The sequence below is a fragment of the Micropterus salmoides genome, unplaced genomic scaffold (genome assembly GCF_014851395.1).
Source record: "Micropterus salmoides isolate LMB-PRFRI ecotype aquatic unplaced genomic scaffold, ASM1485139v1 Ms_hic_scaffold_20, whole genome shotgun sequence".
NCBI lineage: Eukaryota > Metazoa > Chordata > Actinopteri > Centrarchiformes > Centrarchidae > Micropterus > Micropterus salmoides.
Window position 1 is genome coordinate 27,357,259 of NW_024041151.1, and position 13,318 is coordinate 27,370,576.

Genomic DNA, 13,318 nt, shown 5'->3' on the forward strand with positions numbered 1-13,318 from the left:
GAGCAGGTATCAGCTGACTATGTCAAAATGCCAAATATTGAGAGTCTGAGATCAGGGCTGTCCTGGACCAGTGTGAAATGCTACTGAAACTCTAATAATAGTGTAGATGTCGTTCATGGAGTTGCACTTACTCAATTGTCCAATATGTGCTGGCTGACAAGACCAGCCATGTAGGTTGTTGGAAATGTGCGTGTAGTATGTTTCAGTCACATGTTAACATGGTGCATCCCTTCATTGTCATTTTCCACTTCAAAAATAAGTAAAGGATGCACGAAAACTCAAGTCCACACTTTTACTCTGCATCACATCTATAAAACATTCAGAAGAGCTTGGAATTTGCATTCTAGTGAGTAACTCACAGAAAGCAGGTATATTTGATGGATCACATCTTATGTCTGAAAGCCACAGTGTGTGTGTGCGCGCGCTAATGTTAAGCACTAAGAATATCTGCTGTATATCAGTACAGTGTGTTTCACATGTAATCTTTTTGAATCATAGAATCATGGACATGTGGTGCTCTTGCTTCTCTCGTGCCTACACCCACTCATGCAACTGCTGACCGACTCACAGATGACACATTTATTCAAATGCAGACACTGTGCTTAAAGTAGAGCTCATGTCTGAACACTGCAGTGCACACCACATAGACGGTTGAATGTGATGTAGAATCTCTCCACTGACAATGTGCACAGTATTTATTAGGTGTGAACCTTCACTGGTTTCACCAGTTTGATTACGATTCACCTGTCAACAATTCCAATGCACAACGATTCTTGATTCATCTCGATGTATAGCATGCTCAATATATTACTGCGCATGGCTACGTTTTCATCAATTAATACAAGAAGTCAAATAAACCCGAACTCCTTTTTATTTAGAAAGTGCTTTCAAAAATCAGACTACAGCAGTCTATTATTAAAAAGTTGTACCAGTATCTGTGTGACCCACCTCGGTACATAAAGCTCTCTCAGAGCTAGACAGCAAAATTGATTTTGCCTCTTCAATTCTGATTAGCTGAGCTTGCTGTATTATTTATGGTTTGAGATGTTAGCTCAGGGTGAAAACTACTAGCATGGGTTCCTCAAATTTGATGCATTACCAAAGTATTTCATTTTACAAATACTTATTTACACACAGTGTCCAGTTCCTGCTTCCTAGTAAGTTCATAAAATTTGAAATGTGTCCAGATGTCTCCTCTCAAAATACTGGGTGCATTTTCATACCACTCGCAGCTGATCTCTGCCTCCCTCTGCCATATCTCCCAACATATAAAAGTAATAAATCAAGTAGTAACGTTCTGTGCTTCGGCCATGTCGGTTTTCTTATATCGAGACAGCTTTGAGCTATTAGTAGAAAAATGAGCTGTTTTCTGTCTCCCCACCCCTCCAGGATCGAGTCTTCTGGACAGATGGTGAAAATGAAGCTATCTACGGAGCAAACAAGTTCACCGGCTCTGACGTGGTGACGCTGGCCAGTAACCTGAATGACCCCCAGGACATCATAGTTTACCATGAGCTAATCCAGTTGTCAGGTAAGAACCTGCTAGAGGGTGGGGGGGTGGGCAGAAGGAACAGCCATTAATGGTTATTGAGCTGGAAAATCTTGTCCTACTTCTGTAGGCTCACTGACATCACAGCCACCTCAAGCTCAGGGCTGATGAAGACTTTTTTTCTTTTATACAGTAGCTGCTGCAATGAGTTAATGACGGTTAATTAAGAGGAAGTTAATCAAAAATTACTGTAATTACACATGATTCAGGTGCTGGTAGTACTAATGATAAGTAGTATTTTGGCTGTAATCATGCAGCCATAACTGGCGCAGGTCTACTAGACATAAATCTTAACAGTTATGGAAAGAAGGAACCAATAATCAATACCAACAAACCAGCATGTTGCTTTTCAACAAAACCATTTTGCCTGCTTTACTAGCTGTCAGTCACATGGTCATAGCCATTTGGAGTTTTCTCAGTTGAACTTGAAAGTTCAGCTGTTTTTGGTCAAACACCATATACATGTTCTGACAAATCAAGCAGAGGTCGGTGAAGACGTTTCATGGTTTGACATGTGAGATCAGCCCCTTCCAGCGATTCATCATTCAATCATGAATGATTTCTATACCGCAGCTTGATTGTCAGTGGGATCAGCTGCTCTAGCACTAAATTTGTTATGATTAAACATCGCTTAATGTGGCTTTAATGGGTAGTTGTTCTATTCTTGACTCTTGTGTGCAGGAACTAACTGGTGCACAGAGAAAGGTGAAAATGGAGGCTGTAGCTACATGTGTCTGCCTGCACCGCAAATCAACAAACACTCCCCCAAATACACATGTGTGTGTCCAGAGGGACAGGAGCTGGCTGCTGATGGCTTACGCTGCAGACCCGGTGAGTCACAGCACCAAAGTGGTGAAACTGAATTTTTTTTTTGCCATTTCATTCATGTTTATGCTCAAACCTAGAGCACAAATTTGCGACATGCAAGCTTAAATTGGCCTCATTTTTTTTCTTTTGGACACGAAACAAATGCCATAATTGTAGGACTCTCAAATCTATCTGCAAATTGCTAACAACAATCTGTCAAACACAGTGCTGTCATTTGTGATCTGCTTAGTGAATGCTACTAATAAGCCCTAGAGCTTTTAAGTTAGACACTTTTGTCTGTTATAAGTTGAAATCCTGCATGGAAATTGTGAGGCTGCACAATTATATTAATATTGATTCATACTTCACTCGTAACTATTCTGCCACGGTAGTGTAGAGATCTCTTGCATCAAACCAAACACTCCTAATTTCTCCTGAAGTTGCATCACCAAAATTGCAATGAAGCATGATTAAATGTGACCTGTTGTCAGAGAGATGGCAAAGTAATGCGGTGAAAGAATTGTCAGAAGATAAATGGGAACAAAATCATTCAGAATCAAGGAAACCCTGTCAGTGGTGGTGAAAAAGTTGAAGTTTAAACAATTTAATCCAGAATTGTGCAAAAACAAGGAAGTTTAGTGATTGCTTGTAGCAAGATATGGTACTAAAATCACTGAAAACTGTCAGGATTGCATTAATAGATTGATTGAATTGACTGAGGTCTGAGCCATACGCAGGTTTATCTTTCTTCAAAATGACAGATTGGCCACGTTTAAAGTAGGGTCGATGTAAAATTAGATGGGATGGGAAATCAGATCTGAAAGGGGGATTTCTTGGAAGTACAGGATTTTCTGCCATTTGTTGGCTTAGTTGATGCTCTTAACATTCGGTGAAATCATTTTTAAGTTCACTCGTTATTTACAGTTTGTAAAACATGTGGACGCTGATAGGTTGTCACTAACACAACGCAGATAAATGAAAGGGCAAGAATTATTTGTCCTGTTAGTTTTTCTTTGGCAGCCTGAGGGCTCTGTGCGGTCTGTCAATCTTAATAGTTCCTCCTATGGTCTTCAGTCCCAAAGTGTCAGGAAGCCAGCTTTTGGAAAAAATCTCATTCCCTGCCACTCTTCTACACCTTCAGACTGACTCTTAGGTTTTGTCTCTGCGACTCCTGTTTTTGCCGTCCTCTGCTCAGATTGGTTAAGGTCTTTGCTCAACTGCAACCCTGCCCTCCAGAGAATTTGTGCGGTCTACACCCTCAGATGTTTGTTATTCTCTATGGTGTCTTCACTGCGGTTACTACAAAGTCTGCCCAGGGTGTTAATCTTTTCTGTAATATTCTGGGATATAAAGCTAGCAACGTTTTCTTCAAATGACACACGGTCACCATCATCCATGCTAACCACAGAGCTGGCCATGTGATGTTTGCGCTTCTGCGTGTGTTCTGAGTTTGTCACAAATGACTTTCCTTCAGCACCAGACATGTTTCCCACTAAAATTCACTCAAACTATGGTTCAATCGGTCAGAAATAATAATTGGCCCAAGAGGCGGGAGGTTGGTGGAGATGGTGCATCATGTGGCCCCCAGCTGACTGATTTTCAAAGTGCCTTTTGATGCCTTCAGGCCAGTGTGAATGGGAAAGTGTTGGTAATGAGAGAGTACAAACTGCGCTGGTGCACAAAATGGAACAGGTTATAGCACTAAACAAATGGTAAACCTGTAGCTGCTCATTGTGTTAATGTTTTTCAAATACTGTTCACACAAAGGCGATCATGTGCATTCCTCTCTGCTTCATCTTTTTACTGTGCTGCTAGTCTCAAATATGCCTCTTCTTAAATAATTCATTAAACAAAGGCTAAAGGGAGCTGGGCCTCCATGGATCTCCCAAAACAAACAATTGTAAGTAAGTGAATTAATTCAATCTAATTCTAGACTGGTTTCGAAAGCATAAAGAGGACCTACTTTCACTCCCTCCCTTTTTCCTGTGCTTCTTAAGCATGTTTCCTTAGTGCAAGTGTGTTCCCTCTGAGTCTTGTCTTCTATCTGTATCCATGCCAGCCACAAACCCAGCTGTCTGTTTGTGTTAGTAGTCTGACAGCTGAACAGTAACTGAGTCAGTTGGTGTTGTGATCCAGTTTTTCCAGTGTCTCTTGGCAAGTCTCAACACAGTCCTCTTTCACATCTCAGCTGCAGCTCTGTCTCCTACCTCTGTTTGCAAGTGTCTTTGTCATCTCATCCTGACAGCTGAATTGCGTAGCTTCCTGAGGTTGGTCCTCCTTCTCATTGGGGGGGGGGGGGTTCAGCACTGTGAGTTTAATTTTTTTCCTATTGTGTTCTGGTCTAGGCTGACTTCAGTTTTGTGGACTCATGATTGGGATGTGACTGAAAAGACCGCTGAATTTATCAGAGCCATAGTAACACTTTATTATTTTTTTTTTTTTTTGCTTATCAAAAATTATCTGACTCAAAACCACAGTATGATCTGAACCGTGAGTTTGATTTGGCCAGAATTTTTGTTTAAAACATTCAAAAACTGAACTAACAAATTTAACAGAATGTGAAGGAAAAAAACTGCTGGGACGTCATGTGGAAAGCATGTATTGCCTTGCCAAGCTATATACTGAAGTTAGCAATGCAAACCAGCTAGTCACCCACTTGTATCTCGAGAGGTGATAGTGGGTCATTGCAGCATCCACTCTGCCCTGAGGGCTTGTAAAGTTGAGTGCTGTGGAGATAGGTCTGGCTATGCGTGACTGATTTGAAGGGAACTTGCAGTCCCTGGTTAGTGTCACAGAAGCACAAAGATGGCATGGAAACTTGGTGATATTATAATGTAAATATCTACTGCATAATTATGGTCATGTTGTTTTTACATAATCTGAGCTAGTTGGCGTCATACGTTGAACAGAAAAGACTTGAGAATGGACCCTTGGGGAGAACTCCACATGTCATTTGCTCTCAAACTTACCAGGAACCCAAATTCTCTGGTTATATTCCTTCAGGTTCGCACATTTTTTGTATTTTTTTTTTTTTCCCCCTTATGAAGTCAGACAGCTTCAGGAGTGCAAATCATGTTTTAAGTTTAGACTTTTTCAATTCAGCTGCAAGGGCTGTAAAATGGGATAAATATGTAAACTGGAGGTTTAGTAAAGAGCAGCTCAGCCTTGCATCCACTCCTCGCTGCTGACTTTATATGAAGTTGGTTTCTGATTCACTACGTGGTACTAAAAACTAAATATTTTGCTTTCTAATGTGTAGTTGATAACAAGGAAAGAAATTACGCTCAGGTCAAAATGGCAAATAACATAGTGCTTTGATCATATTCCTTCCAATGTTGGATTAATGCTTTTTTTTTTTTTTTTTTTTAACTTAAACTGCAGCCCTGCTCTCCATCAGTCTAGTACTTTGCTGGTAAAAGGTTGCTAGAAAACACTGTCCTCTCTCTGATCTTCTCTACCCCAGTTGTTTTTGTCTAGAGCCATCCAGCTCTTTTCTGCACTCCCACAGATTAGTCTTTTCAAACTGAAGCAGCGTCGGAGGAACCTGACAGCTGAATTCGGTGCACATACACTCCTAATTGGACTCTGAAACTGTAGACCGAGACACTAGTGTATATAAAGTACTGGAACATCCCCGACAACTCTCTGCACCACCGTCCTCCTGAATGAAAGTCTGCCTAGTTAGCCTCTTCAGTTATCTTAGGAGCGTAAAGAAGAGAAGTCTATTTCCACATGAGAACTGTTTTCCCAGGCCTGTCCTCCTCTGTGACATTTTTCTGCAGGACTTCTCAATTTGTATCTAATTCAAATGTGTTTGCATGCATATGGTAAATTGGTGAAATTGGAATTTTTGGGTGTCTATATTTCAGATTTGCCGGTTTACATGATACTTAAAATATCCTTTAAATTAGTTACAACCTGTGGCTGATTTTCCTAGTCATCACAGCTACTGGAATGTCTGGCATTCAAAGTATCATCGCTAAATTCACGGTTTTGGCCAGTAGTGCTGTCCCAATTACATTTAACTAAATAATCAGTCCAAATATTGATTTAAATTTTGGACTGATTTATTTGCCAGCAGGTAACTGTACCTTGTTGAATTACGGAAGTAGAGAGTAGAGCACCAGAGTTAACTGATGCTCTAGTTTATCCTAATAAAATCTCACGAGGTGTCATACTGTTGTCCTTCACAAAGTGACACATTGGTCTTTAACAATGGCTAACAAGTAAAACCTGTACACACTGGGTAAAAAGACATTGGAAAAGAAATATAAATATGGCTGTGATTGCCCAATGCAGACATACAATAGTTTATGCAAAGGACTAAATGTTTACTTTTGCTCAGACCAGCTTTAGAAACTTATGTGAAATTAAATTTTTTGGAATGCTTTCGGAGGGTCATGCTGTTTGGCAAAACATGCATGGGGTTAGACCACCTAAAACCAGGATTAAGATATTTATCCTCGACATTACTCATACAGCGCGTCGTCTGACCACATCTCAAGGCAATCGTTCTTACACCTGTTCCAAACGGCCACAGTATGAGGGAGCTTTTCCACCCCGCCTTCCAGAGAGGGGTGAGACTCGCACTTTTTTGGACAGTCTCTCCTTTAATATATTGTGGTATTGAACTTGGTTGTCTGTATGAAATGTGACATTGGTAGAAAAACGGAGCTGGAGAGAGTATTTCTTTCCCACCTCTGTGTGAAGTGAGCAGGGTTGTCACTGTCAGTTTCTGAAAGTTACAGAAATTGTCAGAGCCCGGCAGGTGCAGAGGGTTTGGTATTTGAAGCTTATGGGCACCTTTTAGTTTATAATTCCACTTATTTCACCGGTTCTGTTTGAACCACAGCAAAATTCAAAGATGTGGGTGGCAGTAAAGAGGTGTGGAACCAGAAGATCATACAGCAGGATGAGATGAACTCTGCACCAGCTCGGTAGCAGCTTTTACTGCCTGCCTGGTCTGCAGAAATGTAATGGCCTTCATATTGCGAAGGTCCCTGCAGCCTGACTCACCACCTGATGGGTTGTTTGGGAATCTGGAGCTGCCTCCAGGCTCTTTACAGCCGCTGTGAAAACTGAATGTACCACCCTGTGTGTGCGTGCGCGCGCTGTTTTTCTTCTCTGCACAATTTCATGCAGCTTGAGTCTTTATTCCTGCAGAGTGAGTGCGTGTGAGAGTGCTGCATGCAGTTCCAGGCTGTGAATCCATGTAAATTTGTTTGTGTGTCAGTGTGTGCCTCTGAGTCTTTGTCTGTTGCCTTGTGAGTGTCTTTGTTCGCATGTGTGTTTCTACAGCTGTGTTTACACGCCGGTCTGTGTTTCTGGTACTATTTAAAAGTGTGGGAGGGGTCAAAGAGGGGTGCCTGTCATTCTGCTGAATGCTCCTCCACCTTCCTCCGAGTAGGACTGTAGCCAAAGGCTTCGTTGCTCTTTACTAAACCTCCAGCTAACATATTTATCCCATTTTACAGCCCTTGCAGCTGAAACGAATAGCAACTGTAGAGCGTTGTGTGGTTGCAGCTTTGACCGGCTCTAATCTTGTTAGTGAAAGAAAGTAATAAGCAACGCTCTTCACTTCATGGTTGAACCTGAAACTACCACTGAGGGATTCACATAGCCTCCTTTATGAGGCAACTGGGGAGTGTTTTCCTTCAGGCTGAACAATCTTAGGCTGAAATAGAGGATGTTTCAGGGATTTTCAGACTCTATTGGGGCACCACTTAGTTCCACAGTTTGTTTCCTAAGCTATCCATCATCATTAGTCAGTTTTACATTTAGGGTTGGGCTCTGTTAATGTTTTTCAAGCTCAATTCAAGTCAGATATGATAGTCAAATACAAATCCTCTCCAATCTCTTACTGTTTTAGATTTACCCGTCAGCACTTCTGAAGGTATTCTGTGAAGTTTTTATTGTAAACAGCTTTGCAGCGTTTCTCACCAGAAAGCTTTTGCCAAACTCAATTACAGGACAAAAAGCCTGTCATCATCACCTCCTCCTTGCTCCATCTCACTGCCTCCCAGTCTGTGATGAATTGCACACATTCTGATAACACCACACACTTGTTGGCAGTTAGAAAAGAAAGTGGTTGTGTGAAGAATTGGGGGGAGGGACTTGAGAGAAAAGAACACTGCCTTCATTATCCCCGCCGCACACCTGGCCAATCTGTGTGTGCAGTGGGCGCAATTGACACATCGTTAGTTTCGGACAACCTGTTTTTATCTGCTGTTACAAAGGCAGTTTCAGACACTGCTAGACAATGACAAGCACTTTACGCAATTTAAGTATTTGTTTTAACACCTGTTCTTAAACCAAAATGTAGTAGTGTAGATCTAGCCCAACACACACTGTGTTTTTCTGTCGTCGTTCGTCCATCCATCCAACAATCTTATAGCTGTGCAATGCTATATGGGTGGCTTACTCTTAATGCGGTTATGGTTACATCGTGTTTCCCTATTTGTCTGTGTTATGTGCTCCTTTTCAGTTCAAATTTGCCTGTATTTACATGATGGGCTCAGGTGCTCTTGTTAATGTGCATATAAAATTAACAAACATAATCATTTAAGTACAACAAAAATTAACTGGTAAGAAAAATTGTCTTTTCTGTTTGATTTAAAAATAAATCAATCAGTACTGTGTGCTGTAAATAGAGGCTTTGAAAGGTTTGACTGTGCTTAACGTTTGTTTGGCAGTAAGCATGATATGCATTCATTTCTAACTCCTACACAGCAGACCTAACAGCCCTGTGACTTTACAGTAGCACAGCGACACTCTGCTGCCTCTGCGAATCAAGGCTGTATTGATCAGCCTGTAACGATTTTATTGTTGCTGCAGCTGTCTGTCCTGGTTGTACAGATGCTCATAGGGACGGCCTGATCAATGCTGTTTACTGGGCATAATGTAGCTTTAAACCTGTTAAATTGCTTCTAAATGAAGTCCCCTCCTTTTCCCAGCTTTTGTGTGCATCTTGCTTTAAATGTTGACTGTTTCACGAAAACAGGAAAACCACATGAATTGTCTTTATGTTAAAGATGGAACGCTGCTGCTGTGTACATTGTAGATGGCGTTATGACTGTCTTGTATCTTAGCTTGGTGATGGCTTGTTTCTTTCTTGCTGGTTTCATCTATCGAGTGTTTATTTACTAGTTTAGCCTCCTGAGATGTGGTCTATTTTCAAAGGCCTACTTGCATACGTACAGTTTAAAAATAGGACGACTTCTGTGGCCTGATGTTTTGTTTTGATGTTTTTGAAAGCATGACTCTTGGCTCTCTCTGTGACAGACACTTCTACCAAAGGTCCCTCAAAGGATGATGGGAAAGCTCTAATACAGCCACCCCCAGGTAAAACCATCAGTTGCTGCCTGTCTCTGGGATGTTGACTCGCTTTAAAGCATGTTGGGCTTTGTTCAAAATTCACAATGACTGTTCTCATCCCTTACCGTGGATTCAGGAGGTGTTTTTTACCATTTTAATTGTTAAACTGGATGGCATCAATTTTGTCTTTTGGCTGGAGCCGCAGTTGCAGTTTATTTGACTTTGTCTTTGCCCCATGTAACATTGAATCAGCCTTTTTGTTAATCTACTACCCAAATTAAATGGTAAAATTACTCCTTGTGTCCACGGTGCCATATGGATGTTTTGAAATGTCATGTGAGTGAATTTGACTAATATTGCCAGTGAAGTTTGTTTGTGTGTGTGGGGGGGGGGCAGCTGCACACTCTGCTTAATCCCAAAGTCTTTTTATTCATAAATCAACGTTTGGGTACATAATGTCTTCAGCATCGCTTCTAACTCTGGTTCAAAAGCTGGGGCTGTTAAGTCTTGCTTTACTCGTGCCGTTGTGTTTTCCAATAGCAGATTATATTTAGAATTTGTTTACCCACACTAGTGTGTTGTTGTGCTTTCTGAGATTTGTTTCCTTGAACTCACTGCACAAATGTTTGTTGCTTTCTATGTGTCTCTCATTGGATTTAATCAGAATCCATTTAATCTATTCACAGATCAAATGAACACAGGCTTTGTGCTGTGATCAAACTAGCTCTGAAGAACTTCTTTGTCTAGTGATCCAGCATTTCGTTTATATTTTTTTCTCTTTTCAGTAACCTATATATGTGCTTTTGCGTCTGTCTTGGATTGTGTGGATTTGGCCACATGGTTCAGTCTTGTGTAAACATCTCAAGCTTTCAAATGTGATTGGTGAACTTGAGCTTGAATGAAGTGTTTGCTCACTCACTTTGTCCTAATCCTCTGAAAAATGCAGCTGGTGAATGTGTTTCGCATTAAAAAAAAAAAAAAAAACAGGGACCCTAATCAGCAGCACAGGGAGCACAGACAACGTTTGCTGATGAGTCCCAGTGTGTTTCTAATTACAGCACGTTCTCATGACTTTTATTCAGTTTGGCTGACCCTTGATTTTGTTTAGAGCTGGAATGTAAGTAAAAGCTGTCTGCTTACTTTCTCCTGCTGCACATGTGATGCTGTTCTGTGGATGCATCTGCACAGGGTGTTGAGCATTTATTATATATATATTCCTCCTTAGTTACTGTAGAGTTAGCTGGTGAGGAAGATAATCTGGACAATAAACCACACTTAAGTATTAAACCCTGCACAAGCAGATGTTGGTCTGCAGCCACAGCCCAGGAGCAGCACCTAGTGGCAGAAACAAGGAAGTTTCCCTAAATTGACTCAATCCCACATACACAGTCCTGCTGCTGGAAGCACCAAATGTATGTTACTCCTGCTGAAAATAGTCCGTAACATTTTACAATTTCCCCCTGAACCTGTAGGGCAAATCCAGAGAGTAAAGTCAGAATGGGATTTGATAACAGGAAGAAAACCAGAGCCTTGTTTTTTATGTATAACTAGGTGTCAATGAAGGAAGTATGAAGGAATTTTGAGGGTATTATGATGACATGGGTTTTCCCGCGTCATGTTAGGATCCATTGTTGAGCTAAAGTAGGTGACAACCTGTGACTCTCCAAAACTAGTAGGTCTGGCTGGCTCTCCTCTCTTCCTGTTTGGGCGACTGACTGATGCAGTGGTCTTGATAAGAATACACTTGGTAAGCTAAGGTCGAGATGATCTTTATTTTCTGATTCCACACAGAATGACTGGCCTTCTGCGGAATGTTATGCATGTGCCCTCCGCTTCCAGTGTAGCTTAGGTAAGGGATTCAAGTCTAGCAAGCGGTAGAAGTATGTATGTAATTAGGTCGGATAAGGATAACCTTGGATGGAGCACACCATGGACAATATGGGATATTAAAGGGATAAATATTGTGGCTCAGGATGCAATCATCAGATCTGGTGCAACTACAGTCTGTCTGTTACCAGTCCCCTGGCCAGGTTTCAATAAACAATGCTATGTAAGACATGCAGAGTTTTCCTGAGACATTGTTCTTAGAAAAGAGTTGATCTGCGCTGAAGAATTTTCACAACAACAAGCAGAAAAGAGATGCATTTTAAAACGGTTTGCCTTCGATGTAAGAGTTTAAAATGTATTGAACTGGGCAGAACTTATGATGCAGTTTTTAATAAACTGTTGTTGACGTTGTTGGAGTTTTAGCCAGTAAGCTGCTCTGTGTTACTCATTCTGTGGCTGAGAGGCATATTGATGACGTCACCATGTCATTTGGCAGCAGAGCAGATGGGCTGGCAGGGCGAACACGAGCTAACAAACCCTGGTTTTTGTCTCTTTGTCCTGAAGTCTCTGTTGCTGCTTTCAGCCGAGCTGTTTGCCAGTCATGTCACTCACTCGTCGCTGACACCAAAACACTCCAGCCTGAGACCAGATGATGTTGACCCAGGGAGGAAAAAAGTAACACAATTCTTACAGTGCTGTAACAAAGTAAACGTTTAGCTTTAGAAAGGCCAAACGGTCGAATCCTCAACTTCAGAGTCATGGCAGCGTGTGAAGACAGATTTACCGCATCTGAAGTTTGACTGAATTTTTTTCTGGACTAAATGTGCTGATAGCTTTTATATTTGTCACCATTTTCATTCAAATCATTGAGATTTAGCAAAACCTTTGACATTGTTACAGGGCAAACGCAGGACAACAGTACAAAGTCAGAACAGCAGATTTTGACTTTTTTTTTCTTTTTTTTGCTGAACATAAATATTTCATTTAAGCTTCAAGTGTGGAGCAGACTGGTTCTCTTCACTGGTAGGAACCCCATAACACAGAAGCATTTGAAAGTGGCAAGTCTTGTTGATTGGCAGCTGTCTGTATCCTTTTCCCATTGTCCCCACGTGCAGTAGAATCTGAGTCATGTTCACCTCTTGATAGAAATGACCTTGTAGCAGATTAACTTTTTTTTATTTGGTGGTTGTCTGTTCATGGTGAGTCCAAAAATGGGGCATTTAAAATTCAGCTGGACTTGTGATTGCTTCTGATCCCTGTGGCGCTCAAAGTATTGGAGGCGTTTTCCATCAGCACTTCAGTAGTAATGTTTAAAGGCACTCACAGTAGATATCATCTGACCCCACTCCACTCCTGGCCCAGTTCTCCATGCCGCTCAGTCCATTAAAAGGCCTGTGTCAGTCAACTTTTCACTAAACTTTCTTCCTTTTTAACATGTTAAATTTAAGTAGGCTTTTTTTCAAACTGAACAAGCGGACATCTGTTGTTTGCAGTTGGCAGCGTGTGTTAACCTGTGGTTTGTTTTGTCTTTCAGAAGCCAACGTGAGCACGTCCATCCAGGTGGACTCCACAGCCAGAGGGTCTGCTGCTGCCTGGGCCATACTGCCTGTCTGTGAGTTGCACGCATGCACCCACAAACCCATGCACAAAGGAAGTCCGATGGGGGTATAAGCCATGGCTTGATTACCTGGAATTAGTAATATCTGTCTAATGTAAATCTTTAATTTGCACAGTTGAGTAGGAATTCTCTTCCCTTCTCACTGGAAAAAGTATCTCTAGGACCCTGATGTGTTAAGGATATGCGTCTGTGTTCACTTCACA

At 41.4% G+C, this 13,318-nt stretch overlaps 1 protein-coding gene across 2 annotated transcripts in view; it reads left to right on the forward strand.

Moving 5' to 3' along the window:
- Positions 1 to 13,318, forward strand: part of vldlr (very low density lipoprotein receptor) — a 58,403-nt gene that overhangs the window by 43,002 nt on the left and 2,083 nt on the right. The window contains exons 15-18 of one of the 2 annotated variants that reach the window (XM_038733824.1): positions 1,390 to 1,531; positions 2,231 to 2,380; positions 9,638 to 9,697; positions 13,032 to 13,109. In XM_038733824.1, coding sequence (XP_038589752.1) covers positions 1,390 to 1,531; positions 2,231 to 2,380; positions 9,638 to 9,697; positions 13,032 to 13,109 — 430 coding nt within the window. The remainder of the gene's footprint in view (positions 1 to 1,389; positions 1,532 to 2,230; positions 2,381 to 9,637; positions 9,698 to 13,031; positions 13,110 to 13,318) is intronic. The other variant, XM_038733825.1, reaches the window with a different exon arrangement.